The 27,907-nt window shown below is 50.2% G+C and overlaps 2 protein-coding genes across 4 annotated transcripts; both read left to right on the top strand.

The window, feature by feature from the left end:
* The first annotated feature begins 24 nt into the window (after positions 1 to 24).
* Positions 25 to 20,207, top strand: ZER1 (zyg-11 related cell cycle regulator). Of its 3 annotated transcripts, XM_069873653.1 has the most exons (17): positions 41 to 164; positions 3,096 to 3,261; positions 3,887 to 4,150; positions 4,979 to 5,129; positions 5,431 to 5,867; positions 7,412 to 7,588; positions 8,427 to 8,541; positions 9,060 to 9,206; positions 9,446 to 9,619; positions 10,618 to 10,833; positions 11,432 to 11,473; positions 11,814 to 11,933; positions 12,359 to 12,474; positions 12,593 to 12,781; positions 13,718 to 13,815; positions 14,214 to 14,316; positions 15,699 to 20,207. In XM_069873653.1, the coding sequence occupies exons 3-17, from the start codon at positions 3,993 to 3,995 to the stop codon at positions 15,754 to 15,756; spliced, it is 2,301 nt and encodes a 766-aa protein (XP_069729754.1). In that variant the 5' UTR covers positions 41 to 164; positions 3,096 to 3,261; positions 3,887 to 3,992; the 3' UTR covers positions 15,757 to 20,207. The 3 variants fall into 3 exon arrangements, with proteins under 3 accessions (XP_069729753.1, XP_069729754.1, XP_069729755.1); XM_069873652.1 differs by lacking the exon at positions 3,096 to 3,261 and having other exon boundaries at positions 25 to 164; XM_069873654.1 differs by lacking the exon at positions 3,096 to 3,261 and having other exon boundaries at positions 78 to 160.
* Positions 20,208 to 21,676: 1,469 nt separating this feature from the next.
* On the top strand, positions 21,677 to 27,739 carry ZDHHC12 (zinc finger DHHC-type palmitoyltransferase 12). The gene is made up of 5 exons (XM_069873328.1): positions 21,677 to 21,768; positions 22,564 to 22,700; positions 23,665 to 23,751; positions 25,196 to 25,362; positions 25,976 to 27,739. The coding sequence occupies exons 1-5, from the start codon at positions 21,681 to 21,683 to the stop codon at positions 26,283 to 26,285; spliced, it is 789 nt and encodes a 262-aa protein (XP_069729429.1). The 5' UTR covers positions 21,677 to 21,680; the 3' UTR covers positions 26,286 to 27,739.
* Positions 27,740 to 27,907: the final 168 nt, after the last annotated feature.

Raw genomic sequence — 27,907 nt, 5'->3', positions numbered from 1 at the left:
GACACCCGAACCGGAGGCGCTTCCGGTGCGGCGCGCCCGGCTGGCGGAAGTGACGGCGGGGTTTGTTGACAGCGGCAGCGGCGGCGGGGGGAGAGGGGCCGGGGGCCCGGGAGGACGCGGAGCCCCTGCCCGCCCCGAGGCCCGCCGGGGGCCGGGCCAGGTCAGTGCCCGCCGCCTCCAGCCCGGCACCCGCCGCGGGGGAACCCGGGGGAGCGGCAGGAGGGGGTGGGGGGGGGAGAGGGAGGAAAGGGGAGAGGGAGGAAAGGGGAAGAGGCAGAGGGGGGAAAGGGAGGGAGGGAGAAGGAGGAAAGGGAGAAAGGAAAGGGAGAGGGAAGAGAGAGAAGAAAAGGAGAGGGAGGAGGGAGGAAAAGGAGGGAGGAGAGAGGAAGGGAAGGGAGAGGGAGGAAGAGGAAAAGGAGGGAGGAGAGAGGAAAGGAAGGGAGAGGGAGGACGAGGAAAGGGGGGAACGAGGGAGGAAAGAGAGGGAGAGGGAGGAAGAGGAAAGGGGGGAAGGAGGGAAAGATAGGCAGAGAGGAGGAGGGAACGGGAAGAAAGAGGGAGGAGAGGAAAGGAGGGAAGGCAGTGCTGACCACTGACCCCATAGCAGAGCCCACATTTCCCCCCAGGAGCCCCCACACCGCCTCCGGGGGGCTGCTGGGAGCAGGTGGGCCCCGCACCACTGCAGCCCGTCTGGTTTGGGGTTGAGCCCTGCCCTGCCTGCAGGGCTGCAGAGACCACACGGAGCAGTGGCGGTAGGTTGCGGGGTGACCTCTGGGGCGGAGGGGCTCTAGAAAGGAAATGTGTGATATAATTCGGTGAGCCGGTGAACCATCTTCACCGCAGGCAGGTACGGGGATCGGGAAGCTTCCCCGCTAGCACGGGTCGGCTCACCACAGCCTCAGTCTCTGCTAGCTGACAGGTTTGGAAATCGCAGGCTTTGCTGGGCCAGAACAGTTCAGTCTGCTCCTGCCTCAGTGTCCCTGCACCCACCTCAGGGGTGGTATTTCCCTGCACAAGCTGCAATAACCTGTTAATTAATTGATAAAAACACAGGGATTTGCAGCTGTGAAACACCAGCTGAAATGACATTGCAGTTTTTCTTCAAAATGTATCTTGTGCCAAACTTGGCATTGACATTAAATTTGTTACTCCACTGTCATCGCCTCACAGCTCAGGTTGTCGGCTCTCTCCTTGGAGGAGTCCCTGACGCTGGAAAAAGTCAGCTTTGCCAATCATTTTTTAGCAACAGCGTGATCGTTGAGGTTGGCCTGGAGCCACCGTGAGTCAGGCTTGGCTTTGGGCAGCCGCCTGGAGAGAGCGGCTGCGAGAGGAGATCGGTCTGAAGTCCAAGGTAGAGAATATTGGCCAGGGAGCCGCACGTGCCAGCGGGGAGACCGAGGCAGCCTGCAAATAGGCTGGACATTAGGAAAAAATTCTTCACAGAAAGGGTCACTGGGCACTGGCAGAGGCTGCCCAGCGAGGGGGTTGAGTCCCCTTCCCTGGAGGGGTTTAAGGGATGGGTGGACGAGGTGCTGAGGGACGTGGTTTAGTGATTGATGGGAATGGTTGGACTCGATGATCCGGTGGGTCTCTTCCAACCTGGTGATTCTATGAAATAAGCAGCAGTTGCCAGAGGGGCTGGCAGCCCAGGGAAGGCTGGTGGTGGTGGAGAGCGGAGCTGCGTGTCCTGTGGTTTTCTTTGGGTCCGTGGATGGTGCCGCTACTGCACGGAGGCGGCTGGGAGTACAGGATGCCTGCTCCTTTATCTCTGAGAGACTCCATTCCTTTGGGTGTTAGGACAGAAGCAAATCTGTTCGAAAAATAAATTGGAAAAGCTATTGGCAGTCACGGTTCTAAGTCACTTTCAATTCCTGCCTGTGGATTTTCAGCATCTTTCACATTTCTGTCTTTGACAGAACCACAGACAGGCGATTGCCCGTGGCTGGAAAGCACTGGAGCTCCTCCTGCCAGGCAGGCAGCTCGCTGTGCCCGTGGAGAGCTGCCGGCAGATCATGATTAGGCAAATACTAACGATTTGTCAGCATCTCTCATTCATTTGTTTTTATTAACGCTTTGAGCTTGTAAGTAGAGCCAATATTGATCAGTGCTCTATTGATTTAATTCACCCTCCCTGCCCGTGTGTCGTTCCTTGAGGTCAACCGAGGAGGAGACGCTGGTCTGTGTCGGGTCCTGTGCCAAATATCGCAGCAGCCGCGCTGGATTCTACTCAAACATCCAGAATAAATCAGGAGGTTGTTTTACTGGGACGGTTTAATGACTTCATCACTAATATTAACCTTCGGTGTGGGATTTTGTAGGTGGATCACGGGCAGCACAGGATTTAAAGGGCAGCTGATTTCTCCAGGCCTAGGATCAAGCGGCTGCATTGTGCTGGTCTCAGCAGAGGGGGAACAGAGGATTGTCAGGGCACAGGAAGGCAGTCCTCGCTCTTTAGTGCTCTAAGCTGCTTGGACAAGTCCCAAGCACTGGCCGTTTCCAGCTGCACGTGATAAAAGATGTTCAATGGGAATTTGTTTTCGAGTTCTGTGGCCGTCGGTAGTAAACAGTGGAAGAACACTGGCTGCAGGGACTTTGCTTTTCTGGAAAGATTCTCTCCAGCAAGCTGCAGGCAAAATCTGCAAGAGGGACTCATTCTGGAGGTAAAGCAGATTTGACTCTAAAGCAGACAGAATGGCTTCCTCCCACCTGCATTCCCCTCACGGCCAGTGACGCTGCACTCAGCAGCTTGTTGCATCCTTGGTCTCTCCTGGCTTAGCAGCAAAGGGGAGGGCTGCGGATGATGGATTTCCTTCTTTTTCAAAACCAGAGACCCAGACAAGTGTCCTGATCTTTGCAGCTGCAGGATAAAGGTCAGAACAAGAATATAGTTAAGGACATTTTGCAACAGCTTCCCCAGCAGTGGCACCGAGAATAACAATTGACTCTGCAGCACAGGGGTTCTCATTGCCAGCAGGGAGGTCTCGGAAACGAGTATTTCAACAGAATTTGTCCGTGGAGGTGTAGAGAAGTGTTGGCATTAGGGTTGCTTCTAATGTGATTTGACCCCTTGAAAGCAAAATGCTGTTGGTCCTCAGCCAGCCCTGAGCACCTCCAGGGCTCCAGCCAGCCCTCCTTCCACGCCAGCGAGCCAGGCTGCGCAGCAGAGACACGAAGTTAGACAGAAATAGCTTCCCCCTGTTATCTGCCTTCTTTATCCTGTACTAGAAACAAAGGAGGACAAAACTATCTCACCTTTTCCAGGTCAGTCACTCTGTGACAGATAAACTGGATGTCTAGCACGTGAATAAACCTTGCGCTCAAAGGGAAGCCAAACCAGTCCCTGTGTTTCTCTCTGCCTTCTGATCCACTTCATGGTTCAGGGACTCACAGGAAGCTTCTGGATTGGTGCTGCAGAGAATCATTCAGCTTAAACATGAAATTTCACTTGGAAGGGTGGCAAATAGAAATAGAGGCACAAGATATGGGGCCACCAGATCCCACTGAGGATCTGACCATCCCAGCAGTAAGTTTTCTAGGGGTTTATCCAACCTGCTCTGAAGGAAACCAAGCAATGTGGTTTCTGCCACTTCCCTTTCAGAGGGCCTTTGTCAGCCAGATAACCCCTGTAATGATGAAACAGTTTCTTGCTGTGTAGCCTCATTTCCAAGGATATTTCGAGTTAACTCATTTCCGCAGCATCTCCTGGGGATGGAGATACTGAGGAATTAAGGGCACCCTGCCAGAGAGGCCAAAATACTGCAGGTTCTTTTGAGGTCAGCAAGTGATGGGCTGTAAATACAACTATCAACATCCTCCTGGAGCAACAGCTTTGCAGGACGCTTGCCAATGTGCCTCTGAACAGATCTTTTCCCCCTTCTACTTGTAGCTCTGCTGATGTGCCTGTAAATTCATCCTGGAACTTCATTCGAGGAAAGAATCTACTGAATCCAAGGCTTCCTTCTGCTGTTCCCCTTCCAAGAACTCCCCTCAAGATGGCATCTGATAGCCCCGAGTCACTAATGACCTTGTGCACAGATTATTGCCTTCGCAACTTGGAAGGGACTCTCTGCTACCTGCTGGACAACGAAACCCTCCGGCTCCATCCCGACATCTTCTTGCCAAGCGAGATTTGTGACAAACTTGTCAATGAGTACGTTTCAAGGCCTGTGGAAAAGCTGTTGTCTGGTTTGGGACGGAGCCGGGAGCTCAGGGAGGGGGAGTTCTCCAAAAAGAGTGATGGGAAAGGGGGGAAAAACATGAGAAAGAATTCATAGGGATGGTTTTTTTATAATTGAGCCTCATATTGGAAATAAGATTTGCATGAACTTTGGAAGGAGGTGTCCCCAGGGGTCATTGTACTGCTATATGTTATTCCAGTTTCTGTGGAAATGGTGAACTCAGAGTGAAACCCTCACTGCTTCCAAAAACATCAATAAGCAACCAGAGAACCTTCCTGTTTCCCACCACTGAAGCATTGCAACTCTCAAACCAGAGAAAAAAGAGGACCAGGTGCTAACGGATGCTAAATGTTGAGGCTGCTGTTCCCATACCTTTACAAAAGCAACCTCTTTCCAGTGTTTTATAATTTGGCTGTCGCAGTCTTTCTTGGCTGAACTGCCCACAAAGTCTGGCAGGGAGCTGTGACCAGCTAATTTTCTGAAAATGAAATTAAAAAAAAAAAATCAAACTGCTACCTGTAAACAGACAGGGGGAAATGCAGGAGTCCACGCTTGCCAGGATCTGGTTTGCTCGCACGCACGTGACCTTGCACAAATCTTTGCCCGAGATTTTCTTAATGATTGTTTGTTCCATGCAAGAAGAGGTAGTAGTCCTGTTCCCACTATCCTAAAGGTTGTTCTGGATGATCAGGAGGGAGTCCGAGTGCTTTTACTTGCTTGGTGATGTGATTTTCTCATGACCAGCAAAGGTGCTGGAGCCTTTTACATCATGCTGTCCTAATGCCGTTGCTTCAATACAGGTACGTGGAGATGGTGAAGACAGACAGCATCTTTGAACCCCATGAAAGCTTCTTCACCCTGTTCTCAGATCCCCGGAGCACCAGGCTAGCTCGGATCCATTTGCGGGAACAGATTGTGCAGGACCAGGATCTGGAAGCCATCAGGAAGCAGGTGGGTTCACACTGAGACCCTCCAGCTGCCACTTCCCACAGCAGCACTGCTGCACGGGCACCCGCTAGAATCCCAGGCACCCAGAGATCCCAAAAAATCCATTCTTCGCTGGCCAAATTTTCTTTGGGAGAACATCAGCTTCTCTCTTCTAGGCTCCCAGAACCTCTGGAGAGAGTGGGATGGGGACACTGGTTAAGTTCAGTGATAGGTGGTCCCACGCGGTCCCGGTGGGAGGTGCTGCAGCAAACAGGGTGGGCACGTGGCCTGTGAGATATTTCTAACTTGGGTTTCCATCTTCCAGGATCTTGTTGAGCTCTACCTGACTAACTGCGAGAAGCTGACAGCCAAGAGTCTGCAAACCTTGGTGAGCTTCAGCCACACGCTCGTCTCCCTGAGCCTCTTTGGCTGCTGCAATATCTTCTACGAGGAGGAGAACCCCGGAGGCTGTGAGGATGACTGTTTGGTGAACCCCACTCGCCAGGTCTTGGTCAAGGACTTTACTTTTGAAGGCTTCAGTCGGTTGCGCTTCCTGAACCTGGGCCGCTTGATCGAAGGGGTAAACGTGGAGACGTTGCTTCGGCCTTTGGCCTCCCTCGCAGCTCTTGATCTCTCTGGGATCCAGCTGAACGATGTGGGATTTCTGACCCAGTGGAAGGACACTCTGGTTTCCTTAGTGCTTTACAACATGGACCTTTCAGAGGAGCACATCCAAGTGATCGCACAGCTTCGCAAGCTCAGGTCAGCAGATCTGTTCTTCCTTGTTTATCCTTTTCCCACTGATAGGGAAAGGCCTTAGAAACAGTCTGCTCGCCTGCTAACGGAGAGCCACCCGCTGCTGGCTGCAAGTTATAAACCTTCCCCTGACCAGGCTCACTCGAAATAAGTCTGACCTGTGTAAAGCCAGTGTGCATTTTGCTCACAAAAGGACACCACTCAGCGCAAATTCCCTCTTGGAAAAATAAACACCACCACCAATGCCCCCTCCAGAAAACCTCAAACATCCAGGTCACAACCACACACACACCAAAAAAAGTAAAAAAACTCCAAATCCAAACCCAAGCCAACCACGTTCTCCCAGCCAAACAACAAAAACCAGTAGAATACCTGAGAGATGGCAAAAAATCACAACTAACATAGTGATAATCACACTGCAAAACTCAGTCCTCCAAGCCAGGTGTGGAACAGGGACATCCAAAGCGTAAGCCTGGCTCTGAGATAAAATTAGGAATATCTCAGCTCGGGCTGTCACCTTGCTGCGCTCCGTAGGAGCACTCTGTGCACGGGTGGTGCAACCAGGGCAACAAGCAGTGTAAACACAAACGGGTGTTGACAGTGAAAAGATTTCCTGACATGGAGCTGAGGCAGTTGCCAGTCAGACTGCACAGCAGCAGCAGGAAAGGGATCCAGGGCTTTCCAAGCCAAAGACAAGGGCTTTACTATCCACCTGAAGGATGCTTCGCAAGGGCTTTGGCATCGTCTCTACTGCCTGCAGACACTAGGGGGTTCCACGTTAATATATGACCTACAGTTCTAGGGAAGCTCCTGGATAATGTTTTCTAAATCCAAGTACTTTAAATCCCAGGGACTCACAATGAAACCTGGTTTACAATGGGGAGAAAACACTTTAGTGAGCAGGATTGTTGGCTCCTGTCTCAGGCAGTTTAGAAAAGCCCCTCACAAGGGCCGTAGCTACTGCTTGGCAGGCAAGAGCAGCCCCTGACCTCTCAGGAACCCACCGCACACGGCTGCTGGGCAGTTTTTCCTACCACTCCCAGCACTTTGGGGGTTTTCCCGAAGCATTTAAATACCTGGGTGGAATCAGGACAGCATAATAGCCTGGGGTGGAAAAAGTTACAAGGTTTGGGAAGCAGACAAAAACTTGTGTAACTTAATCTGTGGGATGAAGCAACCTCTGTTTCTGGGGATGCAAAGATCTGCTCGGTGCATCTTAATCATCAGGCAGAGATGCCCAGGTGGCTGCTGTGATGGAGCTCGGGAAAAGCAGTTCCTGAGCCTGGAGCAGTTTCCTTTATGATGCGCAGCCAAATGATTTGTTGTACTCTATTCCAGTTAGACCTCAACCAGATATCCGTGTGCTTTGGTTAGACACAGGGCCAGATCCTGCTGCCCCATCCTACAGAACCACATTGCCTTATCTTGTGAAGGAAATAATAAGTAAATAATAATAATAATGACACTTGTCTTGTCATCCTCCTCTGGTAGAGAGGCAGAAGCCCCAGGTAACGCTTCCCAGGCTCTGAGCTCCTCTCTGTCATTTGCAGGCACCTGGATATCTCCCGAGACCATCTGTCCAGTTATTACAAGTTCAAGCTGACTCGGCGGGTTCTAAACCTGTTTGTGGAAAACCTGGTAAACCTCACTTCGCTCGATATCTCAGGGCACACCATGCTGGAGAACTGCACGATCCCGAGCATGGAGGAGAAGATGGGCCAGATGAGGTAAGGAAACAGCAGTTACTGAGGTCTGCTTGCATTGATAGAGCAGTCAGAGATTAATTGAGAACAGTTCCCTCTTCTGAGCTTCCAAATTCTGTAGGTCTAATAAATAATAAGAAGCAAGATGCAAATGTTGCTCGTTTCTCCTGACACTAGAGACCAGTATGGGAATTGGCTGTGATTCCTGTAGGTGTCACATGTAAGGACTTCCAAGAGTAATAAAGAATTTATCCTGTCTGCCTCCCATACGTATCTGAAGAAGTATTTCAGTTCTCCTTTTCCACACTCATTCTTCCAGGATCTCCTGCAGTGTTTTATATTTCTTCTCAAAGGATTCCAGAGCCCTTTATGCATTTTCTACGCTAAAATTTCTTGCCAAGACAGAACATTTCTAAGCTGAGTCAACACACTACTGTTCATAGGAAGGCCTAGTGGTTTAGAAACTTGGAATCTAAAGGCAGATATTCAGATTGAAGCTGGATACTGGGCACATCAGCCTTTGAAAATCCTGGTGCGCCTCAGTAGGAGCATTCCTAGAAGTCTAGTTTTCCAGATCAGCCACGAACTCCACCCTCCTGCTCCCCATGCACTTTCTGAACAGAAGCAAAACAAGCACGACAATATTGTCTCCTTTCCAGAGCTGGTGAAAAAAATACTGGCACTTGGTCAATAAGGAGCACGACAGCAAAACTGGTGTCCTGGCATGATCACAGCTAATTCCTCTAGTTATGGAGCAGAGCAGTCAGTCATTGGAGACCTGACAGCTCTCTCTGTGGCAGGAGATACCTGAGGAAACATGGTACCGACGCGAGTGATATCGGTTTTTTTTTCCCCCCCTCAGCACTGAGCCAGCAAAGAGCAGCATAGCTCCCTTCCGGGGTCTGAAACGACCGCTCCAGTTCTTGGGCCTGTTTGAAACATCTCTCTGCCGCCTGACGCATATTCCAGCCTACAAGGTAACGAGGACACAGCAACAGTGGCAGAGGGTACTTGGTAGAGGTTGAAAGAACACGAAAAATACTGGCAGAGACAGTAGAGCGGAGTTCTTGAGACCTCAAGTGTGACAACTGAGCTCTGACCTTTCAGTAGCTGCTTGATAATGAAGGAAAACTGCCAGAAGGCAAGACCTGTACCCCACATGGTTTTTACAAGGGTTAAAAAACACGTCTTGAGAGAAGGACATGGAAAAATCAGCCTGCCTGAAGGACCAGGATGTCTGCAACTATAAGAAAAGTATTTAAGACAATAGGAATCCTGGGAATAGCATCCTTCTTCCCCAAAAGTGCCATTTCTTGTCCCTCTGGGCTGAGAAGGGACTCAACCTCTTTGCTCTCGTCCTGGGCCTAATCTTAGTAGCCGGGTAGAGGGAAGTTGTACCATTCAACCTTTCAGATCTACCCTCAGAGTTCATTTCTCACAGTGGTTTTCCTTCTTCATCATTTCTTCCCTGACTCTCTTTGTTCCTCTGTGCCAGGTGAGTGGAGACAAGAACGAAGAGCAAGTCCTGAATGCTATTGAGGCTTACACTGAACACCGGCCAGAAATCACTTCCCGGGCCATCAACCTCCTTTTTGACATTGCTCGTATCGAACGCTGCAGCCAGCTGCTGCGAGCCCTCCAGGTAAGCCCCACACTAGCCTTTACCTCACCTTGACAAGGGAAATTTTGCAGTCCCAGTCGTTTCCTCGCCCTGGGACACCAGATCAGGCCGTTCCGGAGAAAGCCCCAGTAGCGCAGCAGAGCCGAGTAGCTTTCATAAGCTTGTTCCTGCAGTGCCTGGGCCACGTGTTCCTCGTGGCAGTCACTGCAAGTCTTGACAGCAGGTCAGTGACGCTCCAGCTTCTTGTTGCTTCCCCGCAGCTGGTAATCACAGCCCTCAAGTGCCACAAGGATGACAAAAACATCCAGGTGACAGGCAGCGCGGCGCTGTTCTACTTGACCAACTCTGAGTACCGCATGGAGCAGAGCGTAAAGCTGCGGCGCCAGGTCATCCAGGTGGTGCTGAATGGCATGGAGTCCTACCAGGAGGTCACGGTAAGAGCAGCCCCACATCCTTCAGCTCCCACAATCCTTCCCTGTATTAAGTCTTTAGCCTGGTGTTAGCATCTGGCTGTGCTGCAGTGACAGGCGGAGAGAAGAGGGTGGTGATACGCCACAGCTAAAGCACAGCGCTAGGTTGGAGGGTCACAAAAATTTTAGTGGTCATAGTTAAGCAACAAAATCACAGAATCATAGAATCACCAGGTTGGAAAAGACCCACCGGATCATCGAGTCCAACCATTCCTATCAAACACTAAACCATGTCCCTCAGCAACTCGTCCACCCGTCCCTTAAACAACCCCCGTCCCTGGGCAGCCTGTTCCAGTGCCCAGTGACCCTTTCCATGAAAAATTTTTTTCCCAATGTCCAGCCTAAACCTCCCCTGGTGGAGCTTGAGGGCATTCCCTCTCGTCCTGTCCCCCGTCACTTGGGAGAAGAGCCCAGCTCCCTCCTCTCCACAACCTCCTTTCAGGTAGTTGCAGAGAGCAATGAGGTCTCCCCTCAGCCTCCTCCAGGCTAAACACCCCCAGCTCTCTCAGCCGTTCCTCATCAGGCCTGTTCTCCAGTCCCCTCACCAGCTTCGTTGCTCTTCTCTGGACTCACTCCAGAGCCTCAACATCCTTCTTGTGGTGAGGGGCCCAGAACTGAACACAGGATTCAAGGAGCGGTCTCACCAGTGCCGAGTCCAGAGGGAGAAGAACCTCCCTGGACCTGCTGGCCACGCCGTTTCTGATCTAAGCCAAGATGCCATTGGCCTTCTTGGCCACCTGGGCCACTGCTGGCTCATGTTCAGTTGCTGTCAACCAACATCCCCAGGTGTTTCTCCTCCAGGCAGCTTTCCAGCCAGACTTCTCCTAGTCTGGAGCTGCACAGGGTTGTTGTGTCCCAAGTGCAGGAAAATAGTTTCAGTACCAAGCAGCAAGAGAACGCGAGGTGATAGGGTCCATGTTTTCTTGGCCACCAGGCCCAGTGCTTGCTTCCTTTTGACCCAGGTACAGCGAAACTGCTGCCTGACACTGTGCAACTTCAGCATTCCTGAGGAGCTGGAATTCCAGTACCGCCGGGTCAATGAGCTGCTGCTGAACATCCTCAACCAGAGCCGGCAGGATGAGTCTATCCAGCGCATCGCTGTGCACCTCTGTAACGCTTTGGTCTGCCAGGTGGACAACGATCATAAAGAAGCTGTGGGCAAGATGGGGTTTGTCATGGTTGGTATGGTCCCAAGGTGTCTACTTGTCCTTAACCCAGGTTAGCACGATTCCCTTGCAGCAGTTCACCAAACGCATCCAGCCACTGATCCAACCTTACAGTATCACGAGGGGGAATTAGTGTCCCTGCAGTGTCACCTCCCTGGAACCTGTCCCTTCACGTGGCATCTTTTACTGGCTTGGAGTATGGGAATTCATGATCTCGGAGAGCAAGCAAGCAGTGTAACTTTATACCTTACCCCTTCACTGCATCCTGTTTCTTCCAGAACTGGTACCATCTTGTAAACAGCTCCTCCTGCATCAATCCAAATTTGCTCCAGCTTCCCAGCTCATGTCAGCCCGTATCCCTCACCTTTTCAACGGCCTTTGGAGCAGATACACCACATTCCAGACTTTGTCATATAGATTAAAACTGGACTGCGATGTAGTTCAGCTCAGTCCACACTCGCAAAACTGAGCATAACCTAGTCCATCCCACTGGTTCAGAGAAAAAGATACCAAACGGGATCAAGCAGCCGGCCCTGCAGCACTACAGCAGTCAGTTTTAGCTCTGCAATTCTCAAACTGTTTCTCACTCTCACCTCTCCTCTGCCCACAGACAATGCTCAAGTTGATTCAGAAGAAGTTGGCTGATAAAACGGTGAGTGTTTCCTCCAGAAAAACTGTACATAGAGTATTTTCAGTCTCACTTGGCCATGGAGATGAGTCCAGAGCCAGCTCAGTTTCTGTAAGGAGCACAAGAGATCTCAGCTGGCACTCAGAATTTCCTGTCCCAGGGTGGGAGCAGGGCAGCGTGCCAGAGAGGTAAAAGTATTAAGCAAAAACCCCACTTACTGACAAGTTGAAAGTGAATAACAAGGTTTTCTTACCTCTGGAGCCATCCAGGGTGATACCAGAGAGGCAACACAAGTGGTTGGTTTGCACTGGGCTCCCATGATAAAAAAAGCTCTGGTTTTGTCCTTTTCTCTTTGGCTCTGTAGTGTGATCAGGTGATGGAGTTCTCCTGGAGCGCCCTCTGGAACATCACTGATGAAACACCTGATAACTGCGAGATGTTCCTGAACTACAGCGGCATGAAACTGTTCTTGGAGTGCTTGAAAGTAAGTGTGTCTGGTTTCCTCGAGAGAGCTGCTGGCACTAGCAGCGGAGATGCAGTCCTGGGGCAGGATCCCTGGCTACACTAATCTATAAGCAGCATTTCTTACACTGCACAAACAGAAAAGTAAAAGCTTACATATCTTCTTCTTTCTCACATCCATCCACCCAACCAGTCGAAGAACAGAGAAACAACGCACCTTCCTTTTCCCTGTCTCGTACACAGTCTCCCTTAGGCAGAGCAGGAGCCCTGGCCTTGAATCTCTCATTTCACTTGTATCTTGAACACCAGAGATCCTATTTGGCACTCGAGAACCACCGCTGACTACCCAAAAATACTAGATGTGCTGTACAATCTCTCTCTAGAGCTCCTTATTCTCAGTTTCACCACAGCCCTGTTTTTCTATGACCCTGTTCTTTGCTCCTTTAGGAGTTCCCAGAGAAACAGGAGCTGCATCGCAACATGCTGGGCCTCCTGGGGAACGTAGCGGAAGTGAAGGAGCTCCGCCCGCAGCTTATGACCTCCCAGTTCATCAGCGTGTTCAGGTGAGTGTCGGGTTAACGAGCAGCTGGGCCAGGGCAGGGCGAGTGCTTCTCAGTCGCTTGGAGACTCATAAACATCTGGTGCATCAGCACCTCTAAATGATCTCTTCTGTCTTGGCAGCAACCTGCTGGAGAGCAAAGCAGATGGCATCGAGGTGTCCTATAACGCCTGTGGAGTGCTCTCCCATATCATGTTTGATGGTCCAGAGGCTTGGGGGATATGTGAGCCCCACCGAGAGGAAGTTGTAAAGAGGATGTGGGCAGCCATCCAGAGCTGGGATATCAACTCCAGGAGAAATATCAATTACAGGTGAGGAACAGAAAAGTTTGGCCTCCTCGTGTAGGAGCCAGGATTGTCTCAGGAAGCAAACACCAACAGAGGGAAGAGGAGAGGTGTAGCACGGCACGGAGGCTCTGTTCAGAGTGAAGGAGAAACAGCCTTGGGGGAATATTCTGTAGAGAGGGTTTTACATCTTTTGAAACATGTTACGCAGGCTGCTGAAATTGGCCACCTTGCCTGGCAATTCCCGTGGGAGAGGTGTGGGAGCCTGGCAGAATTTCTCCTGCATCTTCTGGTGAAATTGCGTAGTTCAGGAAACCCACGATCTGACTGGGATGTTTTCCTCTGAGACTGCTGTCCTTTCCACCTCCTGAAGTCTTTTTGTTTCTGGAAGTCACATGGATTGCTATAGCTTTTGCCCTCCTCTAAGGGATATTTAGACACAGTTCCCAGAAGTCCCTTCAAGAGTTAATGCAACGTGTGGAATCCTCCAGAACCCTTGGTGTGAGAGGGTATCAGGTGCTCTGTATTCCCATAGTGCCTGGCAGGGATCCAGAAGGAATGGCATTCCAGTGCCTGGGCTGCAGTATAGACATGTGATTGGTGTCAGAAAAAACACAGCAACCCTTGCATGTGAGCAGCCAGCTTCGGGGATACTTTTGCTTTGGCTCCTCTACAGAAAGATCAGCGCTGCTGGGTTTCAGCTGCCGTGAGGAAATGACTGACGGAGGATGGAAACCAGTTCCTGAACTCGGCTGCGTTCTTTGCAGCTCTTTGGGCAGCGTTGTTAGTGGTGGGGCCTGTGAGCCTGCCGGCGTTGCCAAGGCTTGGTCTTTGATGCCAGAAGCTTTGGCTTGCCAGTAGATTTACTCCTGTGCTGTCTGTGAGCACAGAGTTTCTGTGGCAAAGGCGCTGAAAGGAGCAGCTCTTGGAGTTTTTACCAACTTCTGCGATGTTTCCCTGCAGGTCGTTTGAACCGATCCTTCGACTTCTTCCACAAGGGATCTCCCCGGTCAGCCAGCACTGGGCCACCTGGGCACTCTATAACCTGGTCTCTGTCTACCGTAAGTTCCCTTCTTGCAATCACACCCACGGCACTGGAAAAGTGAGGGTGGGGATTGAGCTTGTCAGGTCAAAAACTCTTCCCAGCATAGCTATGTTGGTGGAGGAACCTTCCTTGAATGATTCAGGAATGCCCAGGCAGCAGAGCCAAGCAAAAAACAATGAGACTTAGCGCGTAGGAAATTCCTTCAGTGTTTTGATCCTTCTGGCCGTGCTCTTACATTCTCAGCCATTTTGCATCTGCTGTTTTCACAGCCAGCGCACCCTGAGCAGGCTGGCTCCATAAAAAAGAATCATTTTTGTGGCTTCTTGGGCCGCAAGACTCTCCTTCCCCGCACGCCACCCTCTCTACCGCTCTTGTGAAGGTTCACAAGGACCCGTTTTATTCTTTTCTGTGCAGCTGACAAGTACTGCCCGCTGCTGATCAAAGAAGGTGGGATTCCCCTGCTGAAGGACGTGATTAAAATGGCCTCGGCACGGCAAGAGACCAAGGAGATGGCCCGGTAGGAAACCAACACACTGTCATCAAACACTCAGCTTAGCTTGAGTTTAGTTTTTAGCATTGCAGAAGGGAACCAAAGAAAGGCCTGGACTGTGTGTGAGGGGTTAGAAGTGAACACAGGAGAAGAGCAGGAAAACAAGGATGAAAACAGAAGCCAAGGGTGGTGTTTATAGATGGGCAGTACACACTGATCATTGAGAACTGGTGGATGCCAGGCAAATTAGAAGTGTTTTTTTGGACAGGGGAGCCACATTGCTAATTGCATCTTTTAGAATCATAGAATCACCAGGTTGGAAAAGACCCATTGGATCATTGAGTCCAACCATTCCTATCAATCACTAAACCATGGCCCTCAGCACCTCGTCCACCCGTCCCTTAAACCCCTCTAGGGAAGGTGACTCAACCCCCTCCCTGGGCAGCCTCTGCCAGTGCCCAGTGACCCTTTCCGTGAAAAATTCTTTCCTAATGTCCAGCCTGAACCTCCCCTGGTGGAGCTTGAGGCCATTCCCTCTCGTCCTGTCCCCTGTCACTTGGGAGAAGAGCCCAGCTCCCTCCTCTCCACACCCTCCTTTCAGGTAGTTCTAGAGGGCAATGAGGTCTCCCCTCAGCCTCCTCTTCTCCAGGCTCTTACGCCGACAGACTCCAGTGATCACTATTCTCTGTATTTGTGTGGGCTCCCTGTCCAGAATCTTACCTGCCTGCCACTAAAATTGCTGACCACACCGTTAGAATAAGAGGGTTTCTCACCTTTATGAGCTTTCCCAACTTACTCTGTTATGTGATCTTCCTTTGGAATTGTTCTTTCTGAGTTCTCGAAGCCAGCTGCAGTTTCTAATCGGTGGCAAAGAGAGAGCTAGAATTCCGTACCTGCAGGGGGAATATAAAGAGAGGTGGTGATGAGCAGGGAACTCGAACCGTGTGGCTGGGCAGCAGGTGTTGCCCACAGATGAAGGGGTTTCACGTATCAGGGGTGTCTGAATTCCGCATTTGGCGATGGGACAGCGCAGGAACGGTAAATGAAAAGAGGAGGGCAAGCAGGGACAGAGGACAGCGGCCACATCTCTGTGCCTGCGTTTCCTGATGGGATTCAGAGTTACCTGGCGACCTGGGAAGGGGGTGATGAATGAACATACGGATCTGGCTGCGTGTTAACGTGATGAAATTCTGAGGAGATGAACTGTGAGCTCTAAGCTGCTTTTGTAGAGTAAGCAGTCTTGATACAACTCCCGGTTGATGCACAGCTCGAAAGGGGCTGCCTGCTGCAAACAGTGAACATTTACACAGAGATCGAGCCGTCGGACAGTTCTTACATTACTGTCCCACAACCGTTGTGCAACAAGCTTTACACTAAACCCTTTCTCCTTGTCCTTGTTTTATCCCTAGGAAAGTTATAGAGCACTGCAGTAACTTTAAGGAGGAGAACATGGACACTTCCAGATAGAGGCAATCAGCTAATGCCTCTTGCCAGCACTGTATCCAGCTTCTCTCTAATTCACTGTATATAGGGAGGACTCTTTCTTACCAACTTGCCTGTTGGAAGGAAACTTCATGTGTGTGTGTGAGACCCTCAGTAGATGAAGGTGAACAGGGGAGGGGGGAGGGACTTTTTGCACAACAAAATGCTTTCCTTAAATTAGTGGAATTTTTTTTGTTATGAAGTTTCAGGTTGAAGTTCTGTGTGTATGATTTATGTATAAAAAGAAAACAAAAAAAACAAAGACAACTACATTATGTATCTTTTAACGTTTTTACTTTAGACCACACAGAGAGCCTCACGTGATCCTGAGCTTGAAGACCTAGTTGTGTGATCGCTAGTGTGACGTTTTTATTTCCCAGTTTTTAGAAAACCCCCTTTTGCTGTATTGCATGAGGTCCTGAAATGTCTGCGAGAACACCAGTCCTGAACCAGTATTGGCTGCTCTGGGGGGTTGCAGGCAGCGCCGAGTTATTTATTTGGTTCGAGAGGCTGGGGGACACAATACCAGAGAGTTAGACCAAAAGAACTGACCTTTTTAGTGGTATTTGTAAGTGGGGAAGAAAGCTCTTTTAAGTCGATTCACTCCCTTAAGGGGGTTTTATAGAAGATTCACGTTAGTGGAAGCATTGCTGATGGTATGTAGGTTATTTGGAAGTCAGACATTCCCGTTAAAGCACAGCAGAGTGTTTTGTCCCCTCTGCGAGCTGCCAGCACACCCAGCTCTGCGTAAGGTCAGGGCTGACCCATCAAAAGTTAGACATCCACGGCAACACAGCTTTTCTGTGCAACAAGGAATGATGTTTGTTCACAAAGGGCTACGCTTCTTCATTCCGGTCCTTCACCGCCTTTTTAGTTGCGTTGTTTTACGGGGAAGGGCTACAAATGCCAGAGAGCGTATTTCCCCTCTGCATAATAAGCTGTGCTGGGCCCCAGTCTAGAGCAGCTCGTGCCCCTTGTGCAAGTCCCAGTAACGGACTGGAGAGCTGCTCTTTCCAGTCTAATCAGCGCAAGCCGTGCTCAGCGGCAAAATAATCTCCCTTTTTAGGAAGCTCGCTCCATGCTGCAACTGGAGGTGGTAAAGTCCTTTTCTGAGACTGGGGCATCTCTGGGCACCGTTTGGAGGGCGACCCCAAGAAACAGCACCTCTCATTCCTTCCTTTTCTTTCAAGCCGAAGGCCCTACTCTTTTTCTGACTCCCACTAGCTCTTACCAGCGCAGTCCCGCTCGCACCATCAAGTAGGTGAGAGGAGAGCTCCGCCGCGATGGGCTTCACCTGCCGGACCCCAGACCCGTAGGGGCTCAGGAAGCCAGTAGCCAAGGTTTCCTCGCAGCCAGGCTCTCCACTGGCGTGCAGTCCATGCTCAGAGCCCTCTCCCCGCCACAGTTCTTTGAGAAATCTTCCTTTAGGAGGGATTTAAAAGAGATTTTATGTCTGGTAGCAGTAAGAGGAGACCACAACCCCACAGTTAGGCATGTCAGGCCTCTGAGCACAGCCTCGCTGCTCTCTTCCCTTGTGTACTTTGCTCTCAGATTTGACTCGCTGCTACGAGGTTCTTCTAACGCTCAGAGTCGATGTTGTCATTGCTGAGCACGTTATAGATGGATCCTAGAGACACAAACTGACACTTTAAATGACAGAACACAGCTACCCTGCAAAGGTTTACTTTTTCTGACAATATGGTGTTATTCAATGTCTTTTTTTTTTTCTTTTTAACCATACGTCATTTGTTTTGATATTGTGAGATCTGTACTTTTTTCTTTTAAGTATTTTTCAATCTTATATATATTTTTGTGTCACTTTTGAATTGTTTTCTTATGGTTTGCAAAACTTGACAAATTATACTTTTTTTGCAGTCGTTTGATTGAAATGTATTTTTCTCTTTCTTATTGCTGTTCCCTGAGAATTTGTGTCCCTATAAGCTTTGAGACAGGAAAGCTTATTTCAAGATCTGTTTTCTGTGTAATATTTGCTGATCTTCCTTCTAGATGCAAAACTAAGAGAGGCTGCGAGAGCCTCGGGGCGCTAGGGGAGTCGAGCTTTACTCTTTTAGTTTTCCATTCAGCTCTGCTCTCCTTTTGAAGTTGTTTCACGTGACGGTGCCACCCACTAGGTTTTCTTCCTTTCTAATGACCATACGGTAAAAGCTCCTGAACCCCTAAAATCTTGAATTATGGCAAAAAGCATTTAAGACTCAGCATCCTGACTGTGTTGGAGCAGAAGGGGATGCACGACTGATTGCAAGAGGGATCAGAATCCCAGGAGTCCAGAAGGCAGCAGCCCTGCTGGGGAGGCTGCTGGGGCTTAGGGACTCCTGTCTTGGCTTAAGCAGCCTCAGCCTTACCTTGTAATCCGAGCCAAACAATCAGGCTGAGATCTTGGCACAGCCACATCAAGGCTAATGAACAGCCGAGGGCTTGTTTCCGTCTGCCTCAGGGCTCCAGAGGTTTGGAGTTTTCCAACCAGTGCCCCTAGAAATTCAGCTGTTACTGAAGCTGCACCGTGGGATCCCAGACTAACAAGATCCAAGCTGCATCAAACCTCTGTTTCACACTGTAACCTCGTCCTCCCTGCTCTCGTACCCAGCTGTACCTGAGCCTGATCGAGGATTATCAGGTTTAAAATTCCCAGCAACGTGGAGATGAAGTCAGGCCAGCCTGCCAGAAAAGCTTAACTTTCCAAAATCTGACACTGATCCCAGGGCACGGGGGAACTAGAACTGCTCTGAACGTAGCTACACACAAAATTTTGCGTCAGGCCATCAGCAAGGTAAATTACTGAGAGAGTATTTTAAAAGAAATAGCATCCCTGTTAGAGTAACATGAGCTTTGGCTACAAGCTTCAACAAACTTTGTGAGCTGAAAAAATAGCGTTTGCTTGCAGTGAGGAGCAAAAGAGAGAAAGGTCTTCTCTGAACACCTAAATGTAATCCAGGAATTCCTGTAAGTGAAAGTTTGGAACTAGTTTGTACCCGGATTTCTCTACCTGAAACACCAGGAGGTGTTGAACCCCAGGCACAATGCACCTACCGTGACCTGAAGGCACTTTTTCAGGGCAAGGAGTTACTGAGTTGCTGTCGTAGATCCAGCGCTCGGCACAAAACAGAGTAGTTGTCTGCAGCCGTCGTACCAATATTCTGCACGAGAGGGGAGGGCAGAGCGGCTCATTTTTTTATAAAGCTCTAACATAAAAGGAAAAGTCAGATGCCCTGAAATGCTTGACTGTTACAGACAAATCTCTCAGGGAATGAACCAGGAGACTTCAACTCCACCCACAGTTCTAGAGCCAACATCAACCCTGCCCAGAAAACCAGAACAGGGTTCTGTCTGTTAATTGCAAATCCAACTGGAGATAAGTTTAGCGCGTAAAGGTGTGGCAGGGGGGCTCCTTGTGCTCTGTAGTTACTGTCCCATTCACACTCATCTGTGTCTCCACTGCTGCCTTTCCTTTAATATCCAAATGTTCAGCAGACAGAGCACTAACTTGACTCAGAGGTTCTCTGCAGAGCCCAGGCCACCAAAGGAACCCTCTACCTTGACTGTACGTGGTTTCCTTTGTGGCTGGAGAACATCTCATGGTTCAGTAGCCCAGGCTGATGACAGAGCAGGGCGTCAGCTCTCCACCACCTCTCTGCAATAGATAAGAGAGCAAATTGAAGGCAACTTTCCCCAAGTGCTTCCATTGTACACGATCTGTGGGAGGAATCGCTTGGACAGATTGGCATCTCCTTGTATGATGCTTTACAGCCAACAGCACCAGCCTGTCTCATCTAGACCAAGCCAAGGAAGTTTAGCACTGATATTTGTGGCAATTAGTAACGCTGCAGAGAGTTCATCTGCCTCGTAGCTGTTATTCCCCTGCACCTTCCTACCGGCTGAAAGGGTATCTGCTCAGCACCGCGTCCTACGCAGCTTGTCGCCTCGGCTCGCTGCAGAAGATGAGTGGGAAGAAAAGTCTTGGAGCTGTGAGCCTGTTCCCCTCTCATCACTTGAAGAACACAATTAATTACCAGTAGGATGAGAGCTACAGGTGTGCTGCGATCAGGCACGACTCCAGAGGAAAGAGGCTGTTTAGGGAGGAGCCCCCCACGGCAGAGGTGCTGAAAAAAAAGGAGAATGAAAAGTAGGGGAACAGCTGGTCTCCAGGACAACCGTGTGTACGGAGCACAGAGGATAATGGTTGTCAGGAATGGATGAAAAGCCACGAGGGGGCTGGATGAGAAGACAGCACTTAAAAAAGGAATGAGGAAGATTTCCTGCTGAACTGAAACACTTCTGCTTTAGCAGACTGTAGTTTGATTTCATTTAATTGTCACTGATTCTCTCTGTAATTCTTTTCTTGTTTAAAAAAAAAGTTTTTAAGCTAACCGAACATGTATTTCCCTGTTTTGCTTAAAGAAAAAAAACTGTTATAAAGAGCAAGTGTCTGCTTTTCCTGTGTCCATTCACCTGCCTTGCGTTGAGAGGCCTGGTTCGAATGTTTGTACGTGACGAAACCAAGCAAAAAAAACCAAAACTCAACGCACAACGGTTGCTTCCTTACAATTCCGAATGAATTAACTTTTCTGTTGTATCCATTAGATACCCACCGTGCATTAAACCTAGCGCTTAGCAATGTCATCAGTGGCTGAAATAGGAGGAAGGAGACTCCACCGCTGCTCCGGGCAGCCTCTGCCGGGGCTTGACAACCCTTCAGTGAAGACACTTTTACTAATATCCAATCTAACCCTCCCCTGGAATCATGGAATCACTAGATTGGAAAAGACCTCGTCGATAATTGAGTCCAACCATTCCGATCGGCCACTAAACCTTGTCCTGAGCACCTCGTCTACCCTTCCTTTAAACCCCTCCAGGGATGGGGACTCCACCACCTCCCTGGGCAGCCTCTGCCAGGGCCCCATAACTCTTTCTGTGAATTTTTTTTTTCTGATGTCCAGTCTGAACCTCCCCTGGTGCAACCTGAGGCTGTTTCCTCCTGTCCTGTTGTTCCTTGGGAGAGGAGCCCAGCTCCCACCTCAGCTCCCACCTCAGCACAGCATCCTGGCCAGGAGCTGCAGAGGGCAATGAGGTCTCACCTCACCTCCTCTTCTCCGAACTAAGCAGCCCCAGCTCCCTCAGAACCAGGGGAGCCCCAGGACCAGGGGTAGATCCAGGGAGCCCCAGAAGTAGGGGAACCCCAGAACCAGAGGGAGCCCCAGAACCAAGAGAGTCCCAGGACCAGGGGAGCCCTAGGGAGCCCCAGAACTTGGGGAACCCCAGACCCAGGGGGAGCCCCAGAACCAAGAGAGCCCCAGGGAGCCCCAGAACCGAGGGGGCCTCAGGACCAAGGGTAGATCCAGGGAGCCCCAGAACTTGGGGAACCCCAGACCCACGGGGAGCCCCAGAACCAAGGGAGCCCCAGGGAGCCCCAGAACCAGGGGTAGATCCAGGGAGCCCCAGAAGTAGGGGAACCCCAGACCCAGGGGGAGCCCCAGAACCAAGGGAGCCCCAGACCCAGAGGGAGCCCCAGGACCAGGGGAGACCCAGGGAGTTCCAGAACCGAGGGGGCCTCAGGACCAAGGGTAAATCCAGGGAGCCCCAGAACCAGGGGAGCCCCAGAATCTGGGGAGTCCCAGAGCTAAGGGAGCCCTAGAACCAGGGGTAGATCCAGAGAGCCCCAGACCCAGGGGAGCCCCAGACCCAGAGAAGCCCCAGGGAGCTCCAGAACCGAGGGGGCCTCAGGACCAAGGGTAGATCCAGGGAGCCCCAGAACTTGGGGAACCCCAGAACCAGGGGGAGCCCCAGACCCAGGGGAGCCCCAGAGCTGCGGGTGCCGCCAGGCCCAGGGGGAGCCCCGGGGAGCCCCGGAGCGCGCTGGCCCCGCCCCTGCGGCCGCCGCGCTCGGAGCCGCCATGGGGGCCCGGGCCGGGCTGGCCGTGCGGGCGGCGCACACCGGGCTGAGCGCGGGGCTGGCGCTCGGGCTGCTGCGGCACCGGACGGGTGAGGGGAGCCCCGGGGAGAGGGGGCGCCCAGGGCACCTCGGAGCCACCCGCCAGCGCCTGGAGGGGCGGCAGGAAGGCCGGGGAGGGGCTGTTTACAGAGGCTTGTGGCGACGGGACGGGGGGCAGAGTTAGAGAGACACAAGGAGGGATTTCTTCACCGGGAGAGCGGGGAGGCCCTGGCCCAGGGAAGCTGTGGCTGCCCCGTCCCTGCAGGGGTTCAAGGCCGGGCTGGATGGGGCCGTGGGCAGCCTGATGCAGGGGGAGGTGTCCCTGGGGGTTGGAACTGGGTGGGCTTTAAGATCTCGATGATTTTGATCCCTTCCAACCCAAACTATTTTATGATTAGGGGCTGCCCTAGGGGCTGGGGGGCTCTTGGAGTCTGCAGAGTCCTGTAAGGGCTCTGGGGGCTTGCAGGATCCTGGGGGGCTGCAGGACTACCCCCCCCCAGGGGCTGTGGGACCTTGGGGGGCTGCAGGCCTTCTGGGCGGTCTTGGAGGCAGCAGGTTCCTAGGGGGCAGCCCTGGGAGCCGTGAGGCTTCTGTGGGGATGCTGGAGGGCTGCCCTGGGGGCTGCAGGGCTCCTGGGGGCTGCTCCGGGCTCTGCGGGGTCCTGGGGGGGGATGCTCTGGGGGTTGGGGGACCTTAGGGGCTGCCCGGGGGGAGCTGCAGGCTCTGCACCCCATTCCTGCCCAGCGTCTCCCCTTCTTACCCGCTGCCTGATTGCCCTCCTTGGATGTGGGACCCCTGCGTTAAGGCCAGCAGGATCATCTCGAGGAACTCTGCTCTTTTTTCAGATCTGCGAGAACAAGAGGAGCGCGGAGAGCTGCTGCAGCCGCTGAGCTTTGTCCTGCTGGTTTTGTGCTCTGTCCTGCTCTACTTTAAGGTGTCCCTTATGGATCCAGGATTTGTTAAGGATGACGAAGAAGTGAAGGTATATCACCTCAGGAATGGAAAACAGTGGTGAGGCTATGAAATCTATAGGCTTTTTTTTTTCCTCCTGTTCTGCTAGATAAGAAAACTCTGAAACAGTTTCTGCAGCATTTGACATAAAGGAAACGCACACAGACTATTGACAATGAGGGCAGAGAGTCTCCAATTCCTATTCCTTAACTGCAGTAAGGTTCACAGACTGTAACAGTGTCTTTTATACCATGCTTATAGTCCTCTCTGGCATCAGAGGCTGCAGCTCCCTATGGAATTGTACGCATAACCAAGATCGTGCTGACCACTGCTGTGTGGTGCGAGTGCTAAATACCCAAACTGAACGGCAAGCTTCAAACAAAGTGCTCTCCACAGCTCTGTTTATCGATCTGTTTATAGATTTGTTGTCCTCTCAGAGGATGTGTACACAAAAAAAAGTTACAGCGGAGTAAACGCCAAAGCAAAGTTTCAGCAGCTGAGAGATGGTCTACTCCAGGTTCACTGCCTTACAGACTGTAGGACAAAAGCCTTGTCCATTTAAATCATCCATCATTAATGTAAACGTTGGCTGTGTTACAAATAAGTAGCACTGCTTGTACTGAAAAGACATCATTATTGTGTTTGGAAGTGAAGCCTGACCTTGTTTATTTTTGTGTAGTGCTGGGATGGGCCTGGTATCTTGTTCACAGTTATTTCTGCCTCTGTCCAAACGTTCTTTTGATTGCTACAGTAACCTGTTCTCTCACTGTGCCTTAACTGCCTGCAGTGGAGTTTCATGCCACGGTATTTAAAGAGCAGCTTCTGCAGGAATTCTGAGGACTCATTTTGACATTCCTACTGACAGAGACAGCCAGCACTGTGTAACTGTTACTGAAAGGATCCAGAGAGCTCGTTGCTCCAGCTGTGGTGATCGCTGCTGTAGCTCAGATGGCTGCGCACAAAGCCTCCTTAGTCACTCCCTGTTCTCTGTGCAGGGAGGCAAGAGTGACGAACAAAGCATGGTGACACCCCAGGTTCCAAGCAGCTTCCAGACGCGGCGTTGCGGTTACTGCATGGTGAAGGTAGGCATCCTTACCCAACTGCAAGAGAGTGGGATGACCCCCTTGCAGGCTTACGTTTTCAGCAACATCTTTGTTCAGTTGCTGTTGCCGGTGTTTTTCTGCTCTGTCATTGCTGCTCGCTGCCCAGTGGTTTTGGAGGCATGGCAGGTCTGATGAATTCTGTCACAGGGTCACCCTCCTGCTGAAAAACTCACAGAAAAAGTAAATATGACTTGAAAATTGAATTCAGATACAGTCCTGAACTGAAAAGTGATCCAATTGTGTAGCTAGAGGTGGAGTAGTGATGGCAATGCACATATGCTAGTTTTCCAAGGATGAAACAAGTCCTTGCTGGCTCATAGGAACAAGGATCTTCTTTTGCCACGGGAAAATTGTATTCTACATTCTTACTTCCACGTCAGTCAGATCTTACAGTAGTGGCAAAAAGGTTGTCTCGAGGATACCTTGACAGAGACTCAGAAAAGCAGTTGACCGTAACACATCAGAGCTGCTGGTAGCTGTGAGTTTGTTTGGAGGCCTAAACCAACAGAACATTACCCCGAGTTGTAAAAGATAACATGAAGAAAAATTAGAGCAATTAAATTACCTCTTAAAACAGTTTGCCTAAAGCTTAGAAACTTCTCTTTCCAGAGCGATCCTTATCAGTTTAATAAAATCAAGCATTATCCCAGTCTCCATAAATTCCTGAGGAATATCTACCAGGACAAGCTAGCTTATTGCAAGAGGAAGAGCTGGCAAAACATATATACGCTTCAGGGAACAAATCCTGGGAGGCACACACACTATTTTCCTTACCCAGCTCTTTTATCTTCCTGGTACTTGAGCTGCTTTCCTGTGCAAGCATCCTGTATTCACATGGAAGCAGAGACACTTCCCTCCTCCGTGCAGTCCCGTTAGGACATCCCATCCCTGCACACTTACTTCAGTAGCTGTGGCCCTAGTTTTTCACCATATCACACTGCTCGTGCTTTCCTGAACAGAACACACAGGCTCCATCTCCTTCCTTTGTGCACTGGACTTCCCCTAAAGAGATAGATAATAGATGTATAGATAGGAGTAGGGTCATTTAATTTGAATATCACTCACTTGGATCTGTACCAGGGGAATCACGATCCCCTTTAGTTGTCTTTGCAATGTTAATGTTGTGCTGCCGCCTCAACTTTGAGTACTTTTGGGGCAGTACTGCTGTGGTGGAAGATGATATTGCATGATGTCCTCTTCTACCAACCAGGGAGTTGAACGAGTGGACTATTAAGTGTGTGGGTGCGGTTTTCATAGAATCACCAGGTTGGAAGAGACACACTGGATCATCGAGTCCAACCATTCCTATCAAAGGAACAACAGGGAACTAATATGCCATCTGCATAACTTATCAGAGGAGGCAAGTTAATCCTGTAAAAGGAAGGAATTCAAGTGATATCTTTTTATCAATTTTGTTTTGCAGCAACCGATGCGAGCCAGGCATTGCCGGCTGTGCCAGCACTGCGTGCGGCGTTACGATCACCACTGTCCCTGGATCGAGAACTGTGTAGGAGAGAAGAATCACCCTCTCTTCATTGTCTACCTCAGCGTGCAGCTTGTCGTTCTGCTGTGGGGAGGTCATGTTGCTTGGTAAGGCCTGGAGGCAGCACTTTGATCACAGAGACTGGTAAAGGTTTTTGTGCTCCCGGAGCCACGCTGAAGGGAACACAGCACTGACGGGGTTGGTGTTGTATCTTCACCCTTTTGCATCCTGATATCAGGCTGTTCTGGGCCGCCCTAATCTGCTCAGGGATGACACAGATGATCAGTAGCTGTGCAGAATCTGATAATTTAGGTTTCATTGGTCGTCTTTGTTTTAAGCTTTAATTAACAGAATTAACAACAGTACAAAAACTAACTAATTTTGTGCCAGTTACTGTAATACGGTCTTTGTTTACAGCTTCTGTTTTAGCTGTTCGCCTGCTCAGGAGAGGAGTTAACTGAGAGGATGGTCTCTGCTGTCAGGGGAGCTGGCACCTTTTAAACTTCTTGGAGTCCAAGTCACTACTGGTGCAGTCTCATGAATTCCTAGTTGATTAACTGTGTGTACTAAATGATTATCAGAAGCTCACTGGCTATGAATCAAATGTGCCATCAAGCTTGCCTGGCACACATAACTAGTTCTACATCTTCAACTGTGAATTTATTTCTCTTTGTAGTTCTACATCTTTAACTGTGAATTTATTTCTCTTTGAATTGAAAGGTCAGGCCTCCACTTTGAACAGTCGTGGGACTGGCTGCAGCACAACGCTCTCCTCCTCGGGGCTTTCCTCCTGATAAGCATATTCACCATCGTTGTCCTGCTGCTGCTCATCTCCCACCTCTATCTGATCTCATGCAACACCACCACCTGGGAATTCATGTCCCACCATCGCATCTCTTACCTGCGACAATCCGAGCTGGAGAATCCCTTTGACCAAGGGGTGCTCCTCAATCTCTGGAGATTCTTCTGTTCATGCCGCCTCACTGCGTGGGAGAACATCTACTTTCACAGGACCAGCGAGCCTGTCTAGGTACAATCGTGCCTGCCTGGTGGAGCAATAGGAGCGCCTGGTGGAGCTTTTCTGATGCAATTGTTGCTGTTTCCTTGCACGGAACATTAGTACATGATGAACTATGCAACCTGTTCCACAACCTGTAAATTATATATCAAGGATAGTCAGGGTTATTTTTTATATGTAACACTGTTAAAGGGGAGACACTGATTCTGGGAAGGCCAGCGGGGCTGATTTGGGGACTGAGCAAAGGTATCTCTCTAAATTTACTTCCTTTTGTTACCTGCGTCTGCATCTCTCCAGAAGAGATTCCAGAGTAGTGTGAGGGCCCATATTCCTTTATCTTCCCTGAAGTTTCTCTCTCCTTTTGCTGCTAGAGAACAGCAGCTATTACAGACAGATCCAGCCAGCATCAATATTCCTGTGGCCTTGCTTCTCCCTGAGAGACCTACGGTGCCTTTTGTCAGTAGCGTTGGCCGTGTAATAGAAATATGTATTTGGATAGTCAAAAGCAAATTTCTTTTTGACCATGCGCCTAAACTTCATGCTCTTCACAAGGATTTGAGGCTTAATAGTGTTAATGTGTGTGAGTAACAGTTACAAGGCACCATATTCCACTTAGGAGATAATTAGCCAGTGCTTTGCGATGCCCTGACCAGCTTCCTAACTGTTTTTTTCTTCAAGCTGACAGCACTGTTAACAATTCACAGACTGTTTTGAGGTCAGCAAAGAATGATGCCATCCCCTTTAGCGTGGACAGAAAAGTAATGCTTACTTACTGAATTATTTCTGCTGATGACTTCATGGTCAGGCCTCTCCTGTCACTTGTGGGGAGAGAACCAGCAGCAGAGGCGGGTGCTCCTTCCCCAGCTCAGGTAACACTGCTGGTGGTGCTACCTCAACGTACCTGCACCCTTGTAATAAGGGGACAAAATTTCGATGCAAGATGAAAGATTCTAGGTCCTGTTTGTTCCATAGAGATGAGTTTAAATTATTTTGTGCCTTAATTGTGTTGGCTCAGGCATTAGTATCAGCTCAAGAGTGCATCTGGACAGCTGGTAGGATGCACTCAGGCTTTATGGTTGATGAGTCCTCATGAAAGTGCAGTCACTAATGCAGCCCAACAGTTCAAAAGCTGTTTGACCAACTCCAATTTGTAATCTGTGTCCAGCCTGCTTTGTTCAGGGCAGGAACTCCTATCAAAGGGATATTGGAACACTAAGGATTGTTTTCATACCAAAGGCACAGTACCCAGATCCCGGAGTCCGTCTGTGTCAGTGTGGTGCCTGCTGTCGCGTGGCTCCTCTGCCACTTCACGATTTCTGTTTTTATAACCTATCAGTCAAACAGACATTTGTCACAGCTCGAAACACACGATTTTGCTCTGTTTGGTAACTCTTTTTCTAAATGCAGCAGGATGGTAATTCAGAGTCTTTTTACTGTACTATAAATTAAATTATTAAATAATTATTAAATAATACACCCTTTCTGGTTCTTTATGCCTCTCTCTCTGAACAGAAGCGCTAGGTTTCACCTGTGCTGACAATCCAGTCTGCTATTTCCCACTTCACAGTGGCCCTGACCTCCAGAGAAGTCACAGAATGCTGCAGGGGCACAGTAAGCCACCCAGCAGGTGAGGG

The sequence above is a fragment of the Phaenicophaeus curvirostris genome, chromosome 20, assembly GCF_032191515.1.
Source record: "Phaenicophaeus curvirostris isolate KB17595 chromosome 20, BPBGC_Pcur_1.0, whole genome shotgun sequence".
NCBI lineage: Eukaryota > Metazoa > Chordata > Aves > Cuculiformes > Cuculidae > Phaenicophaeus > Phaenicophaeus curvirostris.
Note: the sequence above shows the minus strand (reverse complement) of the source record. Positions and strands in the feature narration are given on the sequence as shown.